Source organism: Calypte anna, chromosome 8, assembly GCF_003957555.1.
Source record: "Calypte anna isolate BGI_N300 chromosome 8, bCalAnn1_v1.p, whole genome shotgun sequence".
Lineage (NCBI taxonomy): Eukaryota > Metazoa > Chordata > Aves > Apodiformes > Trochilidae > Calypte > Calypte anna.
In genome coordinates this window covers 4,616,723-4,643,432 of record NC_044254.1, presented here as the reverse complement: position 1 = coordinate 4,643,432, position 26,710 = coordinate 4,616,723, and the positions used below count along the sequence as shown (strand labels likewise).

At 40.2% G+C, this 26,710-nt stretch overlaps 1 protein-coding gene across 3 annotated transcripts in view; it reads right to left on the bottom strand.

The window, feature by feature from the left end:
- Positions 1–26,710, bottom strand: part of COP1 (COP1 E3 ubiquitin ligase) — a 127,214-nt gene that overhangs the window by 79,119 nt on the left and 21,385 nt on the right. For all 3 annotated transcript variants that reach the window (XM_030455512.1, XM_030455513.1, XM_030455514.1), the window contains 5 exons: positions 25,279–25,338; positions 23,366–23,442; positions 18,144–18,201; positions 14,792–14,906; positions 11,472–11,607 (listed from right to left, as the gene is read on the bottom strand). In XM_030455512.1, coding sequence (XP_030311372.1) covers positions 11,472–11,607; positions 14,792–14,906; positions 18,144–18,201; positions 23,366–23,442; positions 25,279–25,338 — 446 coding nt within the window. The remainder of the gene's footprint in view (positions 1–11,471; positions 11,608–14,791; positions 14,907–18,143; positions 18,202–23,365; positions 23,443–25,278; positions 25,339–26,710) is intronic.

The following is a 26,710-nucleotide window of genomic DNA, read 5'->3' as shown; positions in this document are numbered from 1 at the left end:
AGAGCTGACAAGTTGAAGGCACTGCAAAGGGAAGATAAATATAAATGCCAGAGTTTTTCAAGATCTTGTAAAGGAGATATTACCAAGTTATTTTAAAACCTGATGGAAAGAAAGGACTGCAGTCTGACAGCACAAAATAACTCAATGAAACAGCTTGCAACTTGGCCTTTTACTGCAGGCACTTCTCCAAAGCAGGGGCAGGAGGTACTGTCCCATTTACCACTTCTTGAGAAAATCAGGTCAAGTCTGCAAAATTGCAAGCCCCCAAGAAGGCAAAGAAAAGAAAGATGTTTATGGCCAGGAATAAAGCAAGCAGGCAGGCATCTATTTAAATAAAATGGGAGAGGGAAAGAAGTCATCTAAGGAGCCTGACAACTCTTCCTCCACCCCAAATCTACCCTAATCTAACCACTTTTTATACAAACAGGACAAAAGCACCATTCAGGCACACTTTGTATTGTCAGCTCACTCTATTCTCTGGAAGAATTTTATAATTGAAAGCTTCTACAACAATAGAATGGATTTACTTGTACCACAGTCTTAACTGAACTGCTGTCTCAGCTCCTGCTCCTTGCCTTGTGGATTCAGGTAAAGCACAATTAAATGATGGCAGTGATTCATCTACTTGGATTCCATTTATACCCTTAGCCTTCTGTTGCTGAAGAAAAGAGTCTGGTAAAAAGCCAAGCTATTAGAACATAATAGAACCTCTCTCACCTGGGTTGGGTTTGCTTCTCTAGCATTAATTTTTTTTTTAAACTTGCTGTAGACATAACAAATGAGTACTTCAACATGCCAATAAAAGTTAACACACCATTAAAAAAATTAATAAAAGCATCACCAATGAAATTAATTGTCAAACCTGTGTCCTTCAAACAGCATCAAAGACATCACAGGAAGAAAAAGAATGCAGAAATAAACCACCTAATGCATACTGGCACCTGGGGCTCCATCTCTGCACAATCCTGGTGCAACAAGTGTTTCCCTTTCTGCCAGTCAGGTTTCAGTAAGCAATTTACAAAGCAAAAGATGAAGAATCTAGAATAGCTAAGTAAGTGGATTATCATAGAATCATAGAATCACAGAATTGGCTGGGTTGGAAGGGACCTCAGAGATCATAAGTCCAACCCTTGATCCACTACTGCTGCAGTTCCCAGCCCATGGCACTCAGTGCCACATCCAGTCTCTTTTGAAATATCTCCAGACACGGAGAATCCACTACTTCCCTGGGCAGCCCATTCCAATGGCTGATCACCCTCTCCAGAAAGAAATTCTTTCTGATCTCCAACCTAAACCTCCCCTGGCACAACTTGAGACCCTGCCCTCTTGTCTTGTTGAAAGTCATCTGGGAAAAGAGCCCAACCCCCCCCTGGCTCCAACCTCCTTTCAGGGAGTTGTAGAGAGTGATGAGGTCTCCCCTGAGCCTCCTCTTCTCCAGCCTCAACACCCCCAGCTCCCTCAGCCTCTCCTCATAGGATCTGTGCTCGAGTCCCTTCACCAACCTGGTTGCTCTCCTTTGGACCTTATTTATCATATAAAACTATTACTAACATTTGCAAAGCTCTGCTTCCCCTGGACTAATCAGGATTAGCACAAGCAGCCCACTTGCATAGCAACAGTAACTTTTGTACTTTTTTTCTACAAGTCTTATAAATACATTTAGCATTAAGCAAGGGTTATTTGCATTTAACTAGCTCCATGGTATTCCTGTCACCTACTGCTTCAAGTTATTGTTTCAGTTTAAGCTCATGCATAAGCAAATGCTTATCTACATGAAAATTCACAAGAGAACTTAAGTTTTATTTTGTCAGAAGACACACCAGGGTCAGCTCTGAGGAACAACAAAATTCTGGTTTGTGGATGATACATTTCTACAGGCAAAGGGAACTAGTCACAGGCACAATGATAATGAGCAACAGAGTAATAGGAAATATTTTATTCTTTCATCAAAAAGGCCACCAAGCCAAGAGATAAACCAACTGGACAACAGCACATGTGGTCAGAGGCAGTGCCACCAGCAAGCCAAACTCATAAATATATAATGGCTGTTAATGTCCTGCTAAAATAAAAGCAATGTTTTCGTAGGACACTCAAGTAGGTTTAAGAGGGGATTGACAACAAACACACTTTCACTATTTCAGAGGACAGATGGAACACCCCCTGTCTATGTGTGCTATAAACTGCCTCAGTCCTAGCTCGAGGCAACCTCCTTTAGAGACAGGAGACCAGTTCAGACATAATTTTCATTTTTTAAGGATGCTCTGGATGCAAGCTGTGTTTTAAATCACTTGAACATTAAGTTCCCTTCTGGACTAGCAGCAGTCATTGCTCCTCAAAGACAGGCACATCAGAATCAATAAGCAATTGCTCCTTTTTTAGGGACACACACACACCTACTTTTCAATTCCACATTTCTGACTAAAGCCTAGGTGAATTTTTATATGGAATCCCTTGGAGACACTCCTTGATATTTGAAAAATATTTCAGTGTGCAATAGAGATTACTTATAAAAATCAAATTGAAAGGAATTTTGTTCTACAGAAAAGAGGAGACATCTCTGGTTTCCAAGTCAGCTTTCTTTTTTGTAAGAAGTAAATGACCAGTGTCCTATGGAAATACCACTTAGAGCTGCTAGAAAGTAAAAACATTTCCAAGGGTTCTTGTTGCTCTGCTGCTTATCTTTATTCTCAGACTATGATATTATAAATCAACTGCTGTATTTCATATTAAAACCTATGACCTTGGAGAGCACCTGCAGCTAACAAATGGAATGTCACAACAAATTGCTTCTGAAATACATCTGGAAGCTTGGCTTGATGTTGAGGGCAGATCAGTGAGCAAACAGAGCATGAGGAATATTTACCTGTTGTGCCACTGTACCAAGCCTTGCTACATTCACATTCTGATGGTGTGTGCTGTTTGTCTCCACATCCCAGGGGGACAAATTGGCCTTAGAAAATGCATAAAGATGAGCAAATCAATTGATTAGGCACATTAAGTTGCTGCCTTACCAGAATGGTTATGAACAAGGCAACAGCAAGCCTGGTGTTCACCAAGTCACTCACACTAGAATTAGGAGTTCACTCACAAGGAGCCTGATTTGGGACAGGGGAGTTCCTTCCCAGTCACATTTTAAAAGCCACACACACACATTCCAGGTATTTCTGCAAGACACAGCGGTGACAGAGTGAACCTGACAACAGCAATCCACAAACAACTGGTCCCTACCAGATATAAGCAGAAACAAATAAGGATACACCCTTCAGTATCCCCAGTGTAATGAGTGTGAAGGCCACAAGAAGTTATCAGTTCTGGGGGACTTAATTAGTGGGAGGAAGGGGGTATGAGCCACTTTTTTCTTCACTTACATTTCCTTGAAGTCTCTTTCTCTCATTTCCTGGCCTCCGAGAGATATCCTGTCACAACCATCCCAAGTCCCACCTCATGTAGCCTGCCTGGCTGCCTACTTCCAACACCTATTTTGAGGCAAAGCCAAAGATGAAACAAAGCAGAAACAAATATGGATACACCCTTTAGTATCCCCAGTATAATGAGTGCAAAGGCCACAAGAAGTTCTGTTTTGGGGGACTTAGTGGGAGGAAGGAGGTAAGAGCCACTTTTTTCTTCACTTACATTTCCTTACAGTCTCTCATTGCCTGGCCTCAGAGATATCCTGTCACAACCATCCCAAGTCCCACCTCATGTAGCCTGGCTGCCTATTTTCAACACCTATTTTGAGGCAAAACCAAAGATGAAACAAAGCAGAAACAAATATGGATACACCCTTTAGTATCCCCAGTGTAATGAGTGTGAAGGCCACAAGAAGCTCTCAGTTTTGGGGGACTCAATTAGTAGGAGGAAGGAGGTAAGAGCCACTTCTTTCTTCACTTACATTTCCTTACAGTCTCTCATTTCCTGGCCTCAGAGATATCCTGTCACAACCATCCCAAATCCCACCTCATGTAGCCTCATTGCCTATTTCTAACACCTGTTTTGAGGCAAAGCCAAAGATGAAAAATTTAGGTTATACCATGACCACCAGTGCAGACTGCTCAGCACCTGAGACAAATGCAGAAATTTGTATTAACACCACATACCTGAGAGGCTGTTTTTACAGCACACTGATATTTTAAGGCAAAGTAATTAGAGTAAGTAGTATGCACTAGCATACTAATTTGTACTTTTTAAAAAAAAAGGTATAGAAAGCTGCTGTTAGAGCACTCAGGTTTTGTGCTACATCAGCTCAAAGTCTAAATTTTGCCACATACAAAGGCTACTGAGACAGAGCATAAGAACTTCCAGCATTAAAAGACTGTCTTGCCAAAGCTGTGAGTGGTTAAAATAAAAAAAAAAACTTGTTTGCTTTTTTTAACTAAAGCAACAGTTGCCTTAGTTACTCCAGAGCATCACCTAAATAAGGTCATTGCTGCTATTTCAAAGCTTTTAACCTGTGCCACAGCAACAGACAACTGCTTGTCTGAATATATTCTGCAATTCAGCCCCCTTTGCTACAAATTTTTTTTCCAAAATATAAACTGAGCAACCAGCCCATGATCCCAGACATGGTATTGTAATCTCTGCTCAGGAAGGACCACACTTAAAGAAAAAACCCTTCAATTCTCTACATGGATAAATAAGTGTATAAGCAAGACTTGCCTTCAATTTGTTATATCAGAAAGCAAACACCTTCATTCCTAAGAATCACTTTAACTTGGCTTAGATATGATCCCCAAATTACCAGAAAATTGCCAGATTTGTCATCTCAAAGTTGTTTTGGCTACTTGAATTATGGCCTTTCAGTGAGTCAGATTCAAGTCTAATGAAAACAACAGGACAGAGAACCTCAGGCTGGTTCAGTTTGATCTCATGGAGTTGTTTGAGATATTCCAGCTCCAAGTTCAGAGCCGTTGAGTGCATCCTGGGTGTCCCTCTCCTGCCTCATGCCTCTCCAGGCTTCAAACACCTGATGGGAATAGACTCCCCCTGAGCAAAAAACCCCAGAAAGTCAGCTCTGAGAGTTATCTTCTCCCCCCTCAGCTGGAAAATAGACAGGAAAGGGTGTCGAAACAGTTCAAAGCCTGCACAGAAAAGGATGGTCCTCAGCTGGAAGCTCCCTTATGAAGAAATTATTGCACAAGTCATGCTGCAGTCACACTTGCAGCACGTTTCTCACAGCCACAGTAGGCTGGAAATTTATTTTGCTCTGTTAGAAGGCATAAAAACTTACTAAAAGTGTCATTAGAATCTGTTCCACATCCACTTCATGCTTACAAAAAATCCTTTTTGAGTGTAATGAAATGCCACCAGTTCTAAGAGACCCCTTAGCAGTGCTCCCATTCCATTAAGAGCTTGCTTGAAGAAAAATATTAAAAAAACCAGGAGGGTTTGGTGGACTTAGATTAATCTCAACACTGAAACCAAACCCAAGAGCTACTTTCATGCTTTGTCATCACTAGATAAAAGAGAACAATTATTTTTTTAAACCCAATGACAAGAGTATGCTATGCTATGAGAGATAAATTGTGCTTCCTGCAATAGCTCAGCTTTCAGAACCAGGATGCCCTCTACTTCAGCAGCAAGCAACCCTGACCCAAACCTCCTCTAAATACAAACCAAAATCTTCCAGGAAACCATAGCAGGCTTCCAGCTCTGCCTGAGAGTCCATAGCTAGAGACATCCTTCTCTCTACTGCATATGGTTTTTTTCATGCACATATTCAGGGGAATGTAGCTTAATTAGCACTAATGATGAGAAAACCCATAGGGAACTACTGATTTTTGCAAGCAACTGAACATAAAGTGTATTGATAAAAAAGCCACTTTACTGCTGGGTGATGCTCTTCTGCATGCTGAAGAGAAGATGACGACAGTCCCAGGGTTTAGACACCAGATATACACAGAAGTACAATGAGCCAAAGCTGCTGCAAACAACTCCCATGCAAGTTAATGAGGAGTGGATTCAGTTTTTCCACAAACACCATTTCAAATAAGCCAGACCAGGCAAACGGTAACTAAAAATGCCAACAGCTCGATGCAGAATGTTTCTTACAACACTGTTTAAAATTCAAGCCAAATGATCAGCCTGCTTGCTGTAGTATTTTTGGGTAACAATATCTGTATTTGAAAACCAGGGTCTGACGTTTTGCCCAGGCTGATTCACAGTAGGTTACCAATAGCACTGACAGGATGAGAAGCAGAGGCACAACATTACAAAATATGAAGATGCAAGAGGTTTGAACACTCCAAACACGCTTCAGCTGCCTTCTTTCTGCATCCAAGCTTGGGAAATGTTTCCAGAAAGGAAGGCAGAAGCCTCAGCCCAACCTGAGGTATAAAGAGATCTGAGGTAGGAAACCCTGCTCCATGGCAAGCTGCAAGGTTGTCTGCACAGCAGTATCAGGATTATGGCATTTAATAAGAACTCAAACCACTACAGCAGATACTGAAGTGCCTTCTTAACTAGATATAAGCCTGCAAACTTGTTTTCAGACCATCACATTTATTACTGCACCAACAAGGGGTTTGTTTCTTCAAAACTGTGCATGGCAGCTGCCAACAGAGCTGAAGAGGCAGGAGAACAAATGTATCTGCAGGAGCTCAGGGCAGAGCCCTCCAATAGCAGGAGTTTAAACAAGACAGTCCCATCCATTCCAACTCCAATTAATGCTTCCATGGGTCCTCCATGATTTATCTACAGTAGCTGAAGACATTTCTGTCTCCAGATGGCTATTTTGCCAGAGGTCCTGTTTCTCAGAACAAATCACCACCCAGCTCAGTATCCCAGCCTGCTGTATCATTAACAGAAGCCTCCAAATGAGCCCGACACCATCATCAGCTCTTCTGCCAGACACCCTGCAGCAGAACATCCGTGGGGACAGCTGGGGACAGTCACCTCTCTAGACACCTCAGCTTGCTCCAGCAGGCACTGTGAGTCAGGGCATCAGCCTTCATGAGTCCATATACTGCAGATGAGCCATCTTGAGGTGCCAGGGAACAGGCTGGGGCAATTAACTCCCATGGTTCTGCTGCTTGGTGATGATGGAACAAGGTTAAAATGCCATCTGAAGCATCTTTCATCCAACTGTCAAATCTGTTTCAGGAGATTGCTGTGATGGTGTTTTGAATCAGTCAGTATTTTGTATGCTATCCTTAACCTATTCTTCAGGAAAAAATAAAGGTATTTATGAATAGCCTTAATTCCACAGTCTCATCCAGAGAACTTGATCTGACTTCCACCTTCATTTTTGGAAATGTATACTGTATGTAATCCTACAAGAACATGTCACTTCATAACACCTATGCAGCATATAATTCCCAAACATCTATCAGGGTGCACTTATTATTTCAAGCAGTATTAATAATAAACTCAAGCCTCTACACCAGGCAGAGCTGCTTGTAGGGTTTTTTTCCTCAGCATTTAAGTCCACACCATAAATCTTAACACTTCAACATATAATTTTTAGCTCCCCACCATTTAACAGACAAACTCCTCTAGTTAACAAGGAAAGAACAAACAAAAAAAAAAACCCAAAGGCATGTTAATGCTTTTCAGATAATGACTTCCTAGCAAATTTAGGCATTTGCCACAATTAGGGATAGAGAATGAAAAGAACACTGTAATAAGCTACAGAAATTCATGTTCTATTAATAGAACAGGCTTGTTTCTTCAAGCAGACAGAAACTCACTGTATCAACACCCAGCATTGAAACCAAGCTATAAGATTAGGGGGAATTAAGGGAGGTTTGTCTTTGCCTTTTACTGCAGAAGTTCCCCATATAAGATGCTGTGAAACCAAAGCTTTCATGGCTTGCAAGTCTAATTCCTGAGTCCAAGACACAGCACTACTGCCTGATGAGAGACATTACTACCAGAACACCAGAAGAAACAGAAGGGCAGCCTCCTGCAGCCTCATAGAAAATATTTTGTCCTGATCAGTCAAGAAGGGATGGATCCAATGACAACTTCCCTGTGGTAGCATCCTCCTATCCTAAATATTAATCCCAGGAAATTCCTGACACTACCACATCCATTTTAAGCTCCTGCATTTTTACATGTCTTCTCTACAAAAAAACACTATGTTATTCTAACAAATTAACCCCTATTAAGTGGGGAAGCACAAACTTTACATTTCTAACATTGCTTCTCCTTAAAACCCAAGAGCAGAGGAACATGCTGGGCACAAAGTTCAGAAAGAGCCTCAAGGTTATTAAAAAAAAAATATTAAGTCCCACTGGTAACTACACAGCTTCTATTAATTAACTTCCCAATTTGAAGTACTTAACTTTTAACTTTTTTTGATGGATGGACAGAACTCTCTCTCTGCAGTATTAGTGCAGTGACCAGGAGGTTTACTTCCCAGGTCAAGCCTAGAGATACAAGCAGATATATTTTGGGGGGGGTTTTGGAGCCCTTTTTGGTATCAGCAGCCCATCCTAGGGACTTGGAGGACTATGTTACTGGGTTTAGACTGCCTCTGAACTCCAAATTCAGAGACCTTAAACTGTCTGCTGGGTCCAGGTCACATTTAGCTTCCACTCAAGGGATCCAAACCAGACTTTATGTACCGAATGTATCAGTTCTGCTCTGCATAGAAAAAGAAAAGAAGGGAAAACCTCTGTACTTTACTCAGTTGTAATGAAACAAAATCCCATTTCAGCCCCAGACAACCTGTGGTCTATGAGCCAAAATCTCAGATGAAGTTAGGTAAGAGAACAACAGAAATGTACAAACTTTAAGTAGGTTCAGGATATTATACTTCAAGTTTCCTCAGCCACTCTGCAGTTCAAATTTATTTATCCAAGCACTTCTCCTTCCAGTCATGGGAATAGCCCAAATAAGACAGATCAGTCCATAGTTTTGAGCTGTCATTTGTAAATAAACATCCATTTAAAAAAATTCTATTTAACAGATTAAAAAAATTTAACCTCATTGCTCATCTTCAAAGAGCAGCATCTACTGCACTCTGAAACATAATCCTGTGAATAATAAACCCACTTACATTTCTTCCATTTATCTTTACCCCCAAAATAGAGGCATTTCTGTTTACAGAATTTAACAAAATGGCTCATCTCAGAGCCAATCCAGGGCATTAGTTCTGGACACAAAACTAAAAGACAGCTCAGTGAAGTCTGGATATGAGACTTTATAGGGACAAGCAATTGTTGTCCAAAGTAAAAAGGGGAACAAAAAGGGTCATTCAGTGACTAGTTTGAAAACATACTCCTAATACATCACCTTTGAAGAAAAGATTTCAGGTCATGTTACTGAAAGGGCCAACACAAATGAGAGTACAGTCTTGAAACCAACTTAATTGGGCTGCTGGAATGCTATCAGAAACCTCTTAATATCTTGTCCTTTACTTAGGAGAAATGGAATATAAGCAACCAAAAAAGAAAAAGAACAATGGACTACAAAGTTAAGATCCAATACTTGAACACTGCCTCAAGATTCAACAGATGAGTTGAGTAATGTTGAGTAATGTTCAGCAGCCAAGGAACAACTAGTTTCTTTCCCTCTGGACATCACTACACCTTTAGATAAACAATCTTGGCTACCCAAAACCCTTCCATTGTCACTTAAAAATCTTTGAGAGGAATGGCAAATTTAACATCTGAGCAGAGGACAAAACCCCACACTTCTTGCTGCCAAACCTTTCTTGGACAGATATTCATGTTTCCATCAAACCCAGGAACCCCCCAGCAAGGAAACCCAGCTTTCTGACAACCAGGTTTCAGACATCTTGCTACAGTCTGCTTCTTAGATTATTTTTTATTCTATTCTTTTTAAAATATAAAAGGTGGCCACACTATTTTCTGTATACTTCTGACAGTGCTAAAGCAATTTTATACATAAAACATTGTAATGCTAACACTGCAGTTTACAGACTCATCTTTAAAAGAAAGCCTTTACTATTTACTGCCACAGCAAGCAGAAAGAACAAAAGTTAAGATCTGCCAACTGCTCTGTCTGGGACTTAATAAATGGAAAACTTATTCCTTGGCCCAGTTCTAAAAAAACTTAATATGCTTAGCAAAACACAGTAAATGTTATATACTTAGGAGAACTGAGTGTGTTAAAAAGGCATTTAGAACATTGAGGTACATGTACACTCAGCAAGGATGCTGAAAGTCCCCCTGATTTTAAAGCAAAACTCAGTGACCTGAGATTACAAAGCCTGCAACACCTTTTCTCTGTTCATCTTTTTCTGGGAGCAGAAAAGGAAGAAAAGCACTGAGGGTTATAAATTGTGCTTGTGAACGTGCATTTTAAGCAAGGTAAGGAAGCCCTCCCTCCTTGGGCTTAGGAACTCATCACATGCATCTCCCTAAATCAGGCTGGAGGGGCACAGCCTGGGTCCCATCCCCAGCCCCTGGCAGCACTGCATCTGGTGGCTGCCACCCTGTGGATGCTGCACAGCTGCCACAGAGCCACCAGCACAGCCAGGCTCAGAATGGGTCCCTCTGGCCAGCTCCTGCCAGGCTAGGGACACCTCCAGCTGAAGAGCAGAATATCAGTTTGTCTCTTTATTCCCAAGGGAACAAAAGAGTATTTTTTTTTCAGCCTGTTTACAGTCTTACACTTTTTATATAGTCTTTAACTACACTTTCCATCCTATGACCATAAACAGTTTTATTTCACTTTTAAATCAACAACAAGCTTTTGCAGGCAAGGAAGTTATTTCCATCTTCTTTCCTTGCAAACATAAAACTAATACAATTTTAAAACTTCTTTATTTAAGCCAGTAGATCTTTTGGAGTCCAACATGTAACACAATGCAAATCAAATACTTGTACTCTGCCCATCTGTAACAGCAGTCTATTTTACCTGTCAAAACTGGTCCACAGGAGGCTCATAAGAGCATCAGAAGTAGTGCACTGAAAGTGACCACCCCACATGGCAGGGGATACAGCAGAGTTGTTGGCAGGAAAAAAAGCTGTTGAGTTGGCTTTACTACAACCACCCTCCCTTACTGAGCACTGTAAACATCTCTTCCACCACCAAGCCATCATAGTTAAAAACAACTAAGTCTCTTAATATTTGGCCTGATGTCTGGATCCACCAACAGCATTCAAAACCACCACAGATTCCTAATGCCACCAGAAGTAAGCAAGACAGAAGCTTCTTAAAATGCTAAAAACGCAACACATGTGATGAAACTATCCTAACATAAAGAGGACTGAGCCTACAACAGGTTTCAAGCTTTATCACAACAGACAGATATTTACTGGAACCTCAGAGGTTCTCCACCAGCCCTTGACCACCAAAACCAGGAATAAGAGGTACTACACACTGTGGTACTCCAGTGCCTCCACAGCTCAGTCATAACCACAGACCCACAAACCTCATTTTGGGAAGCAACTGCAAACCATTTTTTATGTACAGATCTTAACTTTCTAAACAGGGGCTATTAACTTAGGGTCAGCAGGCTGTATCAGCATTAGCTGCACTGTGAGGGCTGCAGCAGATCTTACCTGGACACTATGCTGGAGCCATTGTAGAGGTCACTAGCATAGGACAGCGTTGCCAGGGGGCGGACAGAATTGTAGCGCGTGAACTTGGACAGACACTCCTGAAACTCATCCAGCTGGCTGGTGGTTCTGCTGTCATCTAGGGAGAAGCAGAAGCATTCAGGAGGAAAGAAACAGCAAGATAAATTCAACTGCAAACAAAAAAACCAATATGAGACTACCTCTTCCTGTTCTTTAGGGAAGATTCTCTGTCAAAAACAGGTTCTCACCTCTAGCGTTACAGTAAGAGTTTTCAGAGCAGAAATGAAGTCTCATCACTGCAATGGCAGGTGAAGCTACTGTACTGAGAATCTGCCTAGAGACCACAAATACAGCTTTTCTGGGAAATAAGCTCCTTTATTCAAATTCAGAGTGCATGGGCCATATAGGTTACTAATAGAAAACCTTTAAGTACATCAAAATGCACTGCGAAGATCATATCCAGTTTCCTGTGGAGGTAAAAGCCCTCTCCCTGCACTATTACAATAGACCTTTGGTGTCAATTACATTCCAAATACTTTTATTAAAAGTATAATACTTTTAGTAAAAGTATTTAGTAAAAAATATTTGTCTTATTTGAAAACCAACACAGCTACAGGAGAGTTGTTTCAGGGCTGGAGAAGGAAGACCAACTTGAAACTACAAGATTCCTGTATGACAAGTTTTGTGAAAATTTACATTCAGCAGACAAGGTGAAATGGAACCAGTTTGAAAAATGGTAAGTATTCTGTGGGAAGTTGAAAAGTTTACTACAGCAGTTTACTTTTAACTGCATTATAGAGAGCTGAAAGTCATCCCCAATTCCTCAGAAGTTCCACTTTTTCTCAGTATGAAAAGAATTTTGTGAAAACCATTCAAAAACTTAGAATTTCCTAAATAAGGAGAAGTTCTTAACTTACCATATGGGCAAGCAGTCACATATCTCTGCAAATATCAAACATTAGGTAGAGTCTTCAGGCTTTTTCACAACCCCCAAAATTTACAGCAACTCTCCCATGTTTGCCATCCTTAAATGTTTTTTTATCAACAGCATAAGGAAAAAGAGTTCCACTTACTGAAAAGCTTTGTTAATACAGGGGTGGAAAAAACCTAAAAGAGCAAAATTGATCTATAAGAGCAAAACAGATCTGTGATTTCTTGTGGGAAAAGAGAGAGTAACTACTTTCTGCACTCTGGTAATTCCTTGCCATCAGAAAATATTACCCTGCTCTGCAATCGTAATTGAAGTGTCCCTTATACATTGTTTAATGTTTGATCATATAAAAGAACAGTGCAGGCTGGTAATTAGCATGTTTAAGATTACCAGCTTATACATTACCCATGTCAGATGGATCAGAAGGGGCAAAATGAACAAAGTACTGCTCCTAATTAAAATCATCAGCACCTGACCATGGCAGGAAACAGCTTGAGAAGAAGCATGCAAACATCAGTCAGTGTTTTTCAAAGACCATTTGCTCCTTCAACACTTTGATAGGAACAAATAGCAGCTACTCTTCCATTTCCCTCATTTAGAGATCAAGCACACACTCCTCCTATAATTTATTCTCTATCTGTGCCTGGAAAACTGAATGTTATTTCTCAAGGCATTTTCCCTGTCAAAGTGCAAGGCCATTTCATAATTACAGTTATATTACTTCTCCACTGCCTACTAGAACAGGCATCTCTAGTGAAAAGCTTTAAATCTACACTAAATCCTATTTAAAATGTGTCAAAAAGCAAGAATGATTTAAGAAAACTTAATCAAGTATCACAGGCTATGCCACATTTAGGAAAAAACCTACTCTTGCACATCGTGTGCTCTTGGTGCAGCTAACACATGAACACAAAACAGTTTCATCAAATTCATATTTATAGTTCCAATTATAAAGAAAGATGCCTTTTAGACAGGAATGTTTGAAGGGCCCAATTTGTTATCCTTTGTTAATAAGCATTATTTTAACAATAACAGTTATGCATAACCAATACTGCATGAAAACATCTCAGTGGGGTCTGTGAAGTGCTGTAGTCTGCAAAGCAGTTGCTGGCACCTCACAGGAAACCACCTGGTCACATATAACCTGTTCCTCCCATTTTCAGCTACTGAAGCACCCTCTCAACTTGCTGCATTCCTTGTTAAAATTATCTTGCTGGTATCAGGAGACCCGAGTCAGTCACTGCTCTGAAGCAGGCAAATGATTCAGTCATACAAAGAGTGAGCTCCCATAAAACAAACCTTCAAACTTAAAGCCACCTTGAAGTTTTAAAAAAGTAGCCTTTTTATTTATTTTAAAGGGCATAAACCAAACTAAATTAATGGAGGAAAAGTGATGGTTTCTGTCCCCATCTCCCTTGCTGATCTGTGTCTTAAGAAGTAGGTCCTTGCTTTCCAAGGCTACAAGAATAAAGATATTCTGCAGTAGCAACATCTACCTGGTTCCCTCTTGTCCCTAGGAGTTTTCTGGCTGCTTCCCACTCCTTCCTAGTGTTTGTTACTCTTGGTGCTGCAAGTCTCTTGCCAGCCACAGCCCACTGCCTGAAACATTTTCCCCAATTCTGGTTTCTTCCTCAGAGAGGCCACGGATCACCAGCCCTCCTCACCCTCATAACACATTCATTTGACCTGTTCATTTCTCAAGAGAATCTTGTCACGTAATTAAGAGCCATCTGTCCACTAGGTAACAATTATTCTTGCTGTTGTCACCCTGTTATTCAATTATGAATGAAGCAACACAGGCAATTGTGAAAACAGCTTCCAACTCTACAAAGCAAGCCTTAAAACCAAGGTGTGCCCCATGGGACAACAACACAGCTCCACGTTCAGCTTCCATACTCCAAGCCATTTGTTAACAAAGACTCAGTCCAGAAAACAAAGGATAACCTCCAAGTGTCCCACTGCACCTTAAATACAGGAAAATTTACCAATTTATGTTTAAAATTTACCAGTTTATGTTTATAACCCTGTAGTATCCCAACAGGAACGTTTAACTACCGTGCTTATACCTCATCTAGTTGACAACCCAACCACTGCTTTCAAACATTTGGATCTTGAGACTGAGCAACAATGAAGTTTTTACTGTAGTTTGCCCTTCACAGTAGAGGAATACATGTGCCTCTCCAACTTGAGATGTTGCTACTTCAAAGACTGGTCAAGAAAAGCAAACCAGGATGATGAGAATACCACAAATACAGATAATGACACTCCCACGGAAGGGAAAAGTGAACACACAGCTCACTTTTGAGATCATTTTCTGAGGAGTAGGCATTGTAAGAGGTAAGTGATGTCACACCACACAAGAGGAACTCACCTGAGACACGTGTCATCCTGGTGGAAAAATAGCACTGCTCTAGGTCCTCAAAATGAGCTGTGAGACGCTTGCGGCGTGAGGCCAGTGTGCTGTTATACCACAGCTGCTTTTTGGTCTGAAAGGGAAGAGAGAGAACACTTCAGAAAGTTAAAGCCAGGCCTGGGTTTCATATTTCTAGATGTTACCAAATGAAAGACAATTTTTATTTTATATCTGGAGGGTCAGAAGAGTAAAATGATGACAAATTCAGAACTTGTCACTATAAACAGGTCCTATGCACTCCAACTTGACAGGCAAGAATAGCTGGGTTTAGACACTTCTTATTTCCCTCATCTTTGTAAATTTACAGATTCCAACTTCACAGGCAGGACAGACACCAGCAACCCATGGGGAGTTGCATTTGTACAGTTAAGACTACAGACACCAGGATACTGGGCTTTCAGCTTCACAAACCAAACACAAAATACTTTGCAGCTCTCTGGCAGGCAGCTGCTTAAAAAAAATTTAAAAAAAAAAACTATCTGAAATAGTTACTGAATTATTTCTTTTGAAACAGCTCAGTTACCCTCTGTAAAACTAAGCAAATAAGGGCAGAAGCACTAGACACCATCAGGCTCAAATGTTAGTTTAAAAAAAGTCCATGAAACTCATCATTAAAGCCATTTTCCAACCCACTCAAGCAGTAAGAGGTAGAAGCAAAGGATTGAATCTACATATTCAGCTCTCCTCCTGAAGCAACAGAAAACACAGTACTTCTCATTTTTATCACTGCTAAGGAGAAGAAGCAAATTCCTTTACTATATAAGCAGCACGAAGAGTTTTAGTTGCTTATTTTAGTTTCTATTAAATTAAAAAAAAAAATTTAAATCCCATATTGCATACTCAAAGGTCATGGGCCAACTTTAAAAGACTTAAGCACCACCAGGCTCCCTAATGAACATCCCTGACCATGTACAAGGTCCATAATGCCACCCAAATGCATTAATAAAACTTCCATCCACAACATTCCCTCAATCCATGCAGAACAAGCTGCCCTCATTAGAGCCATGAAACAAGCCTCACCACCTTTTACCTACAGTTTTCTAAAAACATCACAGCTTGAAGAAATACTCCACACTTTTGAAGAATTATCTCTTTGGAGCACCAGCCTGTGAGGGCTCCAGCAATCTCTCTGCACATCAGGAGTGATGAGAATTCAAGACAACTTCAAGCACTTAAAAGCAATCACTTCAGTCTCAAGCTATGACAAGCTGCCTCCAACATGATGAGCAATATAACCCAAGCCCAGTTCACACCAAGGTGGAATCATTCACAATATTTGCTTGTTGGGCATCCAGAGGAAGATCTCTGAGCAGGTCTCAGCCTGGCAGATGGCAACCCAACCATGGGAATCCATCTGCAGTAATCCATCTTCATCAGATTAACATTTTGAACTGAACATGTTTTACCAAAACATTTATGGAGCTTCTAGGATGTCTGATCCATGGTTGAACAACGCTGGGAAACAGAAGTTAAAGAAATAAGGGAAAGGAAAGAAAACATACTCAAGCAGTTTTTATTAAACTGCTAAAACTAACACAGTTGTCCTAGCTGAGGACAGTAGTGAGGACTGCCCCATTATCAAGAGTCATTTTTAGTGTCTGAACTCCATTAGGTGCCCTGAGGAGTCCTCTAACAACTGTGGAAAAGCTTCACAGCTTCACACAGGTTCCTTATTTCCAGCAGAAATACTTATTTCCAGTCCTGTCACAAAATAATACCTACAGAGCTCCCCAGGACCTACGTGACTTGTCCACTATTTACCTGTGAAGTTCAGCTTCTGGAAGAAAAGTGTCTTGTAGCTTTGCAGTATATAAATTCCTCTCTAAAAACACAATCATGAGCAGTGCACAAAGTAATTATATTGAGAAAGAAAGCTCTACTGTGCATCTCAGCATAGCTTGAGTGCCAGCAGTGCACAAACTATGCTTTTGGCTATGACTGACAATCAGAAAAAAGCACAGCTGAATTTATATTCAAAGTATTTTTATGGTGAAGCCTTGCTGAAATAAGAATACCATTGAAGAAGTGTTTAACTTCAAGAGTACTCTTTCAACTCCCTATCCAAACATATATTGAAGTTTCAATTGAAAATTTGCTCCAGAGAGTCCAAATCTTTTCCTCTTGAGAACAAAAAATTGCATGAGGACAAAAAAAGATTATTCTTACACAAATAAGGCTGTCATACAGAATGATTATGAAGTCTAGGTTGTTTGTTTTGTGTGCTTACCAGCAGTACAGTCATGCTGTTAATATTGTCTTTGAAATAAAAAGTAATGTGACAAGTAATATCAGTGGAGGACAAACACAATGTACCATTTCAGAGTCCTGAACACAAGATATGCAACCACATGTCACTTGCCTGGTGAGGTATTTTAAGCAAAAATCTCCCAGATCAGTAGTAACAACAAGAATAATTTTTCCACAGAACAACAGTTCTAAGTACCAACTAGTTATACAGCTCCAAAATACATACATACATGAAAACCAGCTCAAAATTTAGGTGTTTTTAACTTATACCAGTTACTCCATCATATAACACCCAGCAGTACTACTTTATTTACCAGTTTGTTATGGCTGTGTGCCATGGACTGTCCACCAGAGAGCACCAAAAGCATGAGCTGGCATGTAACCAATAACCCATCTGTCCACTAAACTGTTTATTCTTTCTGAAGCTGTCAGCTGGGTACCACTGTCATCTTCCCAGTCCAGCTGAATCACTTCCTAACAGCAAGACTACAGCAGAGCTGTTTGGCATTCAGGAGGCTGTGTGGCCCAGACAGTTTGGAGGCTGCCTGCCAAACAGCTTCACTGCAAATCCAACTTTTTATCCCCTATAGGAATTTTTTAATGCAATTTGTAAGGCCCTAACAAGTACAAAGTACAAACCAGCTGTGTTGCTTGGAGAATGAGTTTCTTGGTTTGAAGGTCAAGATCGATCCGAAGTTATTCAAGGCAATGCAAAGGGCCAGGGATTTACCTCCCTTCCCAAATGCTGCCCACTTGGGAGAAGAGATGAAAACAACAAATATCCCCCTTTCCATGGATGAGTCATCTTAGGGAATGAACTCAGATGTCTGAATATACAACACTAGATTTCTTTGATGGTGTCAGTATGGACACCCCCAGTCATGCACAATCATTCCTACAGCTGTAATCTTGGCTCCAGTGTCCCTGTACAACCAATTCAAAGCATCTGCAAGGCCCAAGTTGACAGGCACCCTGGAGATGGATGGAGTTGTTCCTCATCACTGCACAGCCTCCACATTCACCCTCCCATCACCCCTGTGCACAGACACATGGATCACCTTACCTGAGAATTGCCACTGAAGCCTGGAGGCTGGCTATACTCCGTGGAGTCAATAATACTACTGCAAAACCAAAAGAAATAGTCTGCTTAAGTGACTGTACAACCATCCTTTTATCATTTTTAACCTGCCTGCTATTCCCCCCCTTTACATCCATGCATACATGCAGCACATTTGCCTTTGAAGCATGTTTCACAGAGAGGGAACACAGTTTTTATTTTTTGCTTGGGAGGGGACTTTTAGATACAGGGTTGTCCTAGAGCAGAATGCTGTCACACACAATTAAATGCAGGGCAAGCCAATAATTTCCAATTAAAATGCAAAAACACATCTTCTGCATGACTTATGCAGAATAAGGTATTCTGCAAATAACATGCTACAATTGGTTTTCAATTCCTTTTCCAAAAAAGTTATGCTTAATGCTGTGGCATTTGAAACAGCACTGTGAAAAGCTAAGAAATCACCTTCAGACACCAGTATTCCAGGCATACAAAATAGACACAAGTAATGAAATGCAGAAATAAACTAAAAACATGCTGACAACCAGGATACTACTATTAGAAAGTGCTATATAATATCTATATAGTATAACCACAGAGTATCAATGACACAACATAGCCTGAATCACTGTTTTCAAACCATACATACAAATATTGAGATTTAATTTCCAAAACTGCTAAATTATTTCCTTATACAAGAAAGCTGGTTCAGTTTACTTGCAAAAATGGGTAAAATATTTAGCTCTCACAGCAAGACACCAGAGCCTTAAAGCACCCTTATCACTCAAATTTAAATTAATTTGAGCATAAAGTTAGCACATCAGAATACCCTTTTATTAATTACAGAGATCACATCACAAACATCACCATGGTTATGTTTCTAAAAATCTTTAGAATTCACATTGCTTCTGCCATGTCATTTGGCTTGACCAGAAAAAAAAAAAGAGACAAGATGGGTTCATTACTCTCAGTTTTACTTACAAGGTTAACACTGGGTTTTAGGGTTTCCCATTGCTTGGGAAAGCTGAAGGTTTCTTTAAAAAAAGCTGCCAAAGCATTGCTAGAGGTCCTGGTTTTGTAAAAGATGATTGTACCTATTGGTGTTTATGCAACAGCTGCAGAACTGATGCTCAGATTTGAGATTCTTGGTCATTTTGACACCTTTGGTCATAAAAGAAGTGGTTTGGCTGAAACACCAGTCAGGGAACTTTTAATTCTGGAAGGATGGAACAATGGTACTAGTGCTTAAATACTTTTCTGAATGTTTTAAAGCTCTATTGGAGGTGGAAGAAAGTGAGAACAGAAGACAAGAGAGGATTTTAAGTCTCATTAGTGGTTAACTTGTAAGATGAGATTGATTTGGCTTCTGTTACAGGCAGGACAAAAGCTGCAAACCAAGCAAATCTGAGGGAGAGAAATCATTATTTGCTGTGAGCTATTGGTAGGAAGAAAACCTAAGAGCTGTTTCAGGCAGCCAGAAACAATGAACTTTAAATTAGAACGTGGCCACATGAAATAATAAACCACGTACAGCAGATATTGCCAGCAACAGCATGAATAAGACACTGCTGGAAAGCAAGGAAAAAATGTTCCACTCCAAGACAGGTATAGTGGCAATTAAAAGCAAAACACAGACTTAAAGCATCTGGTCTTGTTTTGCTGCAGGTTGTCTGGTGATGGTCTTGATGCCTTCAAGGGTACAGATGTCATCCCCCTAACTAGAATATAAATTCAAAGTAATTTCTGTGTGGTGCTTGTAGCTGAGTTAACTGGCATATGCTTTCATGTTTTTCCTTTTAAAACCAGGACACAGATAATAAGAAAATGACAAAAGTTCCCTCTGATTTATTTCTAAAAAGCTGTAACATTAGGTTCAACTCAGAAATTCAGCTACAGTAACATCACATATTCAAAAACCTGGAACACCAACAAGAACACAGCAACCTGCAGACTCTAAATCCCATTTGTTACACCCTTCCAGGGATGGGTGGCAGGTAATTTGAACAAATGGGAAAGGAAGGAGATCAGGATTTTGATAACTGAATCAGTTACCAGGCAACTAATTTTTAGATCAGAATCTTTCCCCAGAGAAAACTTCCTATTAGATAGTTTTATTGCTATTACTTCCTAGATATGTAGTCACAGAGAAGTTGCTTGTTTGTATCTGCTGTTTGCATCATTTACTGATAACAAAAATAGCACAGATGCCTGTTCAGAAAAACCTACACAGGACAATTTGTTCTTTTCCCTTCTTCTTCCCCTCTTGTTCTCTATTACTGTACAAGCCCAGCAATCTGCAGTGCTGCAAACAAGAGCTGTGCTCCTACCCAATTTAATATTTCATCATACACTCTACAAGCATAAGAGAAAACACTTGTTTCTTAAAGCCAGTATGTATTCAGCGAGGTAGATCTACTGGTTTGGGATTTTTTTTTTGCTAAAAAACTTAGAAAAGAAGATGGGAGAGGCACAGTAATTTCACAGTTTGAAGATGTGAAGAGTGTGAAGGGAAAAAAGGTAAAGTGAAAAGAAACAAAGCAAGCCTGTGATTTAGAAGAAGGAGGTGAATAGGGGCAAGCCACCAGAGGCCAGATAAGCCAAATTCCAAAGAACTATTCTTTTGAACTTTAAATTCAAAAGGCAAAGAGATTTTTTTCATCTCAGCAGGACTCTGTGATAACCTTGTTCTATTTGAGACACATCAAAAATTTTATACAATTACATTTCATTAGCAGGGTATTAAGCATAGTAACAAGATATACTCCCATTTCAATAGACCATTTCAAATCAGTGATAATTTTTTTTAAGTCTCTGCAAGTTTAATAACATTCTAACATAGAATTAAAACCATGTCAAACTACATTTATATTTAATTCTTACTCGATCACAGCATCACTAAAATGCACGTTGGAAATTAAATATTTCAGTTAACACAAAGCTGGAAAAGAAAAAAAATCAGCATATTTCATTGCTCCTGTAGCTTGTTCTGTAGCATTCTGAGGAAGACTCAAAAGTTTGAGATACTCTCCAAAACTTAAAATTGATGTTGAAAAGAAAACACTTTTAACTCTGGCACTTAGCTCTGGTAAGACCTCACCTGGAGCATTGCATCCATCTCTGGAGCCCCTCAACACAGGAAGGACATGGACCTGATGGAGTGGGTCCAGAGGAAGGCCATGAAAATGATCAGGGGACTGGAATATCTCTGCCATGAAGCCAGGCTGAGGGGGCTGGGGTTGTTCAGGCTGGAAAAAAAGAAGGCTCTGGGGAGCCTTCCAGTATTTGAAGGGGCTACAGGAAGGCTGGAGAGGGGCTGTTTGCAAGGGACTGGAGAGATAGGACAAGGGACAATGGTTGTACAAAAGAGAAGAGTAGGTTTTAGATTGGATGTTAGGAAAAAGTTCTTTACCAGGAGGGTAGTGGAAAAAAGGAACAGGTTGCCCAGGGAGGTGGCTGAGGCCCCATCCCTGGAGATATTCAAAGTGAGGCTTGACAAGGTCTGAGCAACCTGACCTGGTTGAGGGTGTCCCTACTGACTGCAGGGGGGCTGGACTGGATGACCTTTGGAGGTCCCTTCCAACACAGGTTTATTCTGTAATTCTGGGAAAATGAAATTCCAAGTGGTAAACCCTCCTCAAATCCTGAGTTCTGGTAATTCAAACCAATTCAACTACTTAAATTACACAAAACTGTCAGGAAGGGGCAGGGACAGAAGTTACTGGAGTCCAGCAATAACTAATGCCTGTTCAGACACTTCCTCCACATAACATTTTCTCTTTGACCACTCAAGACTACCTAAAGGCACTGAGAAACAGGAAGGGGTTCTTCTCAATCCAAGAGAAGACAACCTCATGTACCCTAGAAAACCATTAACCATCATTATATCACCCCCCTGGCAAGTTATACCAGAGGAAAAAACCAAAAGCCTCAGCTACAGCTGAGATGAAATCAGACAAAACATGAGAAGGTAGGCAAAAAAAGTCAGCCCATGGTTTCTGCTCTCACCACCACCTCCCAGTAGACTCCAGGCGAAGCACATCCATCCAAAAATCACTAAAATACTTTGAGCACTATTTTACATCTTGAAAAACAAGAAGTGAGAATGAGTGACCCTGGGATGTGAAATGAACAGGCACAAAGGAATAAATTCTCTGTCAATGAAACCAGTGTAGGTCTCAGCAGCTGTTTTCCTCTCTCAAAGCTTTTTCCAAAAGTCTGGGGCTTATGTTAGCCCAGCTTTCAGCAGCTAAAAAAGTTCTCCAGGTGCCTGTTTGTTACCTTGGCTCAGAGATACATTTCTGCTCCCTAAGTACAACCATCTGTAAAAAAGTGAAAGGTTTCTAGGCCCAAAGTTGTTCAACACAACCAATTTAGCCCAATCAGTGCTCAGTTTCCTGAAGCAGCAGTACCACAAAGCTAACAGCAGGCAATCTGTTAAATAGTGAATAACAAAACCAATGAGAATCTGATTAGCATCCCATCAGCTTCACAAAACAAATAACTTGCACCAAAAACACTTGCACCCAAAAATGAGGCAAGCAATGACAGGTGGAAGAATACACACTATTCCTATCCATCTTGGTCATATTCCTGTCCTTTCCCTCAGGACTTCCCTGGATATAAGAGATTCTGATCTCTTTTTCCAGAAATAGCACTTGGTAAGAATTCCCAGCCAATATTGCCAGGCTCCTCAGAACTCCCCTCTATCTAAATTTGTGAAGGGGAGGGAATCTGACCATTTTTTCTTCCCATGACACTTATTATAGGCTATTAGGTTTAGGGCTGGTAAGTGCAGCAACACATCAGTACAGTTTTATACCAGAAGCCAACAGTTTAGAGAACTCTGCTACTAGGAAAATACACTGGAGAGAGGTAGGAGAGGTTATAACTTAATTATTAAACTTGGCCCCATGAAATCCAAGCTTTTATACAACCAAAAAGCACGACTACTAAGAAGTACAGCAATCAAACCCGGGCACATGCACTTAAGACACAAGAAACATCTGCAATTTTATCATCAAGAAACCAGACTAGACAATATTGCAAACAAAAATCCACACTGGAGATCTATTACTGGAAAGGTATTTCATTAAATCAAAACAGCAGAACAGGATAAGATTGTAAAGCTGTCAAAAACCAGTTTAACTTGTGTTTTGGGCATGGCACAAAGAGGACTAACAGTACAATGCAATGTGTAGAGCCTGAAACCTGAGCTGCAAACTCCATACCTGTGAGAAGGGGAAGGAGCCTCAAACTGTGGCACTGTGCTGTCCTCACTGACTGGGGAGTACAAACCACTCATTTCCTGAAACAAAGCCATGTTACAAAGTTAGTTAAACCATTAATTACTGTGCAACTTCTAATACAGTGTCCACATAGCAATTTTTTTGGTTTTACAAGCACATAATTAACTGTATTTACATCTACTCAACTCTCAGCTAGAAGTCCCTACTATATTTGAACAAACATGTTTTTTCTTTTTTTTCCCTGAAATTCTATAACTACAGTGCTTTTTACCCACAAAAAGGCAATTTTGGAGTTAATACTCAAAAAAATATCAATGGACTTGGTTAGCATCTAATTGTCTATAACCCAGGACCTCCCTTGAACACAACTGAACAAGCAAAGTCACTGCATTTTTGGGATACATGCAAACTTTTATCTGACAGCCCTTGCAATGGGAAAGTAATGCTGGATATGGATCAGGGCAAGAAGAGCCACAAGACAAAATGGCAGAGGTGGGGCAGAGCTGTCACCCACTTGAAAGAGGATCCATCAGTCTCATATGGGGAAAGCAGACAAGAGACAAACCTGGCACATAAATAAACTTGGCTTTGTCAGACCCAATTCCTGCTCTGTCCTTGTGCAAGTCTGTGCCTTTCACCTCTTTGGGAAGTGTAACCTATGCAGGACACTGCAGCTCAGTTATAGGGGCAAAAGTGTTCCAGGACATTCCCAGTGATTTTCCTATTCCCACAGGAGCCCATCAGGTGTCAGGTAGAAAGCAGAAGATTCATGATGAGAGATTCCAGGATTTAAGGTCAGAACCATGACCACACAGACACATAGCCCAGCTGCACTCCACTGAAGTGCCTGATTAAAGAGCAGAGAAGCAGAGCTAGCTATTCCTTAAAAGATCTTGAACTTTGGGAATAGCTTCTCCCAGCTCTGAAGATTTATTTTACTGGTCTCCAGGAAGCACATGATTATATATTTATTTCTCAAAACATTCAGCAAAATGTCTGAAAAATATTATCTACCAAGTATCAATCTACACAGCTATCAGTTAAAAGAAGTTCCTGCAGTTGTCAGTTCTATTCCTATTTTTATAAATAATCTGCACACATATAAACTGGAAGTGAAGAAATCTAAAGGCTTTTTTGGGGGAGCAATATTTGGGAGCTTGTGCTGACTGCAAAGGAGGCAGACCTACAAACTGACTCCCAAGAAGCTTTAAGGGAACACTATTCAGAGGTGGCACTACAATACATTCCTGAAATATCAGGTTCCTACTAATATCAAAACATTAAAACAATTAAAAGTAAGGACAACCAAGGAGAAACATAAGGACATAAGGACTCAAGGACAAAAGACTGAGCTAAAGGGTTTACTTGGCAAGTAACCCTTAAAAAAAATCTCATAAAATCCCAATCATTAATGAATTAGAACAGTTAAATCAGGAGGCAGCAGACTGTATCTGTTTTTACAAGCAGCAGGAACTGGTTCTGCTCCTATCCAGCCTCTATATCACAGCTCTCTTGTGCACCTTCCTGTACCTCTCCATTTTAAGAATTGCACGCTGCTACAATTTAAACAGCCAGAACACTGCAATGTACAAAAATCATTATGATCAATATACAGGCTGGTGATTTCTAGCAGTTATTCTAAAATACTTACCAACAACACAAAAAAAAACGTTGAAAGGCATGATTGGATAAAAAGCTAATTTTAATGAAGCCCCCTATTACCCACCTGCAGCTTGCACACATCAACTAAATGAACAAATTAAAGGAAGAGCATTATCTCTTCATTTTCACATTGACTCAAACACTGTAAATTTAACACAGCAGCCTCACAAGCAAGGCAGGCAGCTTGAGGAAAATGAAAAATTGCCAGTCAGAACAATGTCTGGACACCTCACCTCTACTCGTTTGATATCTTCTTCCAGAACACTCAGCTCCTTCTGGATTTGCTCCAATTGCTGTGGGTAAGAGAATGGGAGAAGTCAAAATCAATTCAGTTACAATTTTCAGTTACTTTTCAGTCAGTCAGGAACCTGGTTTCACTCCTCACAACTGTGAAGCCAAAGACTTGGTGATTGTTCACCCTTAAGCAAGAACTTCATCTGCTTACCAGATCTAATTGCCATCCCCATTCAGCAGACATTTTTCTAGGCACACACTTTTCTAGGCAAGAGCTCCAGGTCTGGACCTAAACAGACAAAACTTAGCTCCAAGACACATTTGTTTCACTGAGATGCACAGGTCTAATGACTAAATTGAGACTTGAAGTCCAGCTGACTCTCTTCAACCCAGAATAAAAGTCTAAAGGTTGCCAAGTCCACTGAAAGCTTATGAAGCACACTACATTTGTGTGACAAGCACATTTTTTTTGTCATTGAGTTTTTAAGGGAATATTAAATTGCCCAAACCCCAAGTTACTAGCATTGCAAGACACATTATGCTCAGTACAACTTCCAATAATATTGGACAAGCTGCTCCCCAAGACTTATTTGCTCAGGTGCTTAAGCTTGATCCTTGAAGTGGCAGAAAGTTTCACTTAAAACACACACTCACCACTTAAACCCCACTATTGATCAGCATTCCAAACATCTGTGTGCTCTGCATTAGATAATGCACCATTTTAATTGACTTTTTCAACATTAAAAAAAAACAAACTGTCCTTGAAGACAGCAGAGGAAAAGACCACTGGGTCTACACCTCCTTCTAACATGATTGCTTCTTTGGAATGAGAAATAGTATTTACAACCTAATCTCCCTACACTAAAGGTTACAGTTTATATTTGAGTCACAGACAGCTCAAGTTTAATGGTTTAAAACCAGACTGCCACAGATAATTTACAAACCACTACATCATAACAGATAATTCCATTTTCACTTGCAAAACCAACAGCAAGAATAGCAGGTGGTGCTATAGCTCCAGGATTAGTGGTAAAGTTAAGTGACACTTTCACAGCAAGGGTCCTGCCAGTACTCAGCTCTAACAGACAAATATCATTAGTCCTCTACTTTCATAAAACCCATTTAAAAAGAAGCTACAAAAACACTTTGAAGCTCCAGAATTATAGAATTAGAAATTCTTCCTTCTAGCCACATTAAGGCAAGGAACTCGAAGCTAATAAACTTATCTAGTCTATAGAATTGACCTTACCTAGTCTGTAGAATTGCTACCATCAGTAAGTGTGTTTTGCATGTATTTTAGGAAGTCTTCTCACACTGTCAGCATCAAATGAGATCCTAACACATACAATGAAACCTTTTGGTAGATTGGCTCAAGTGTTTCATGGTTAATCTTTGTCCTGGTTTGGGCCAGGATAAAGGTGATTTTCTGTC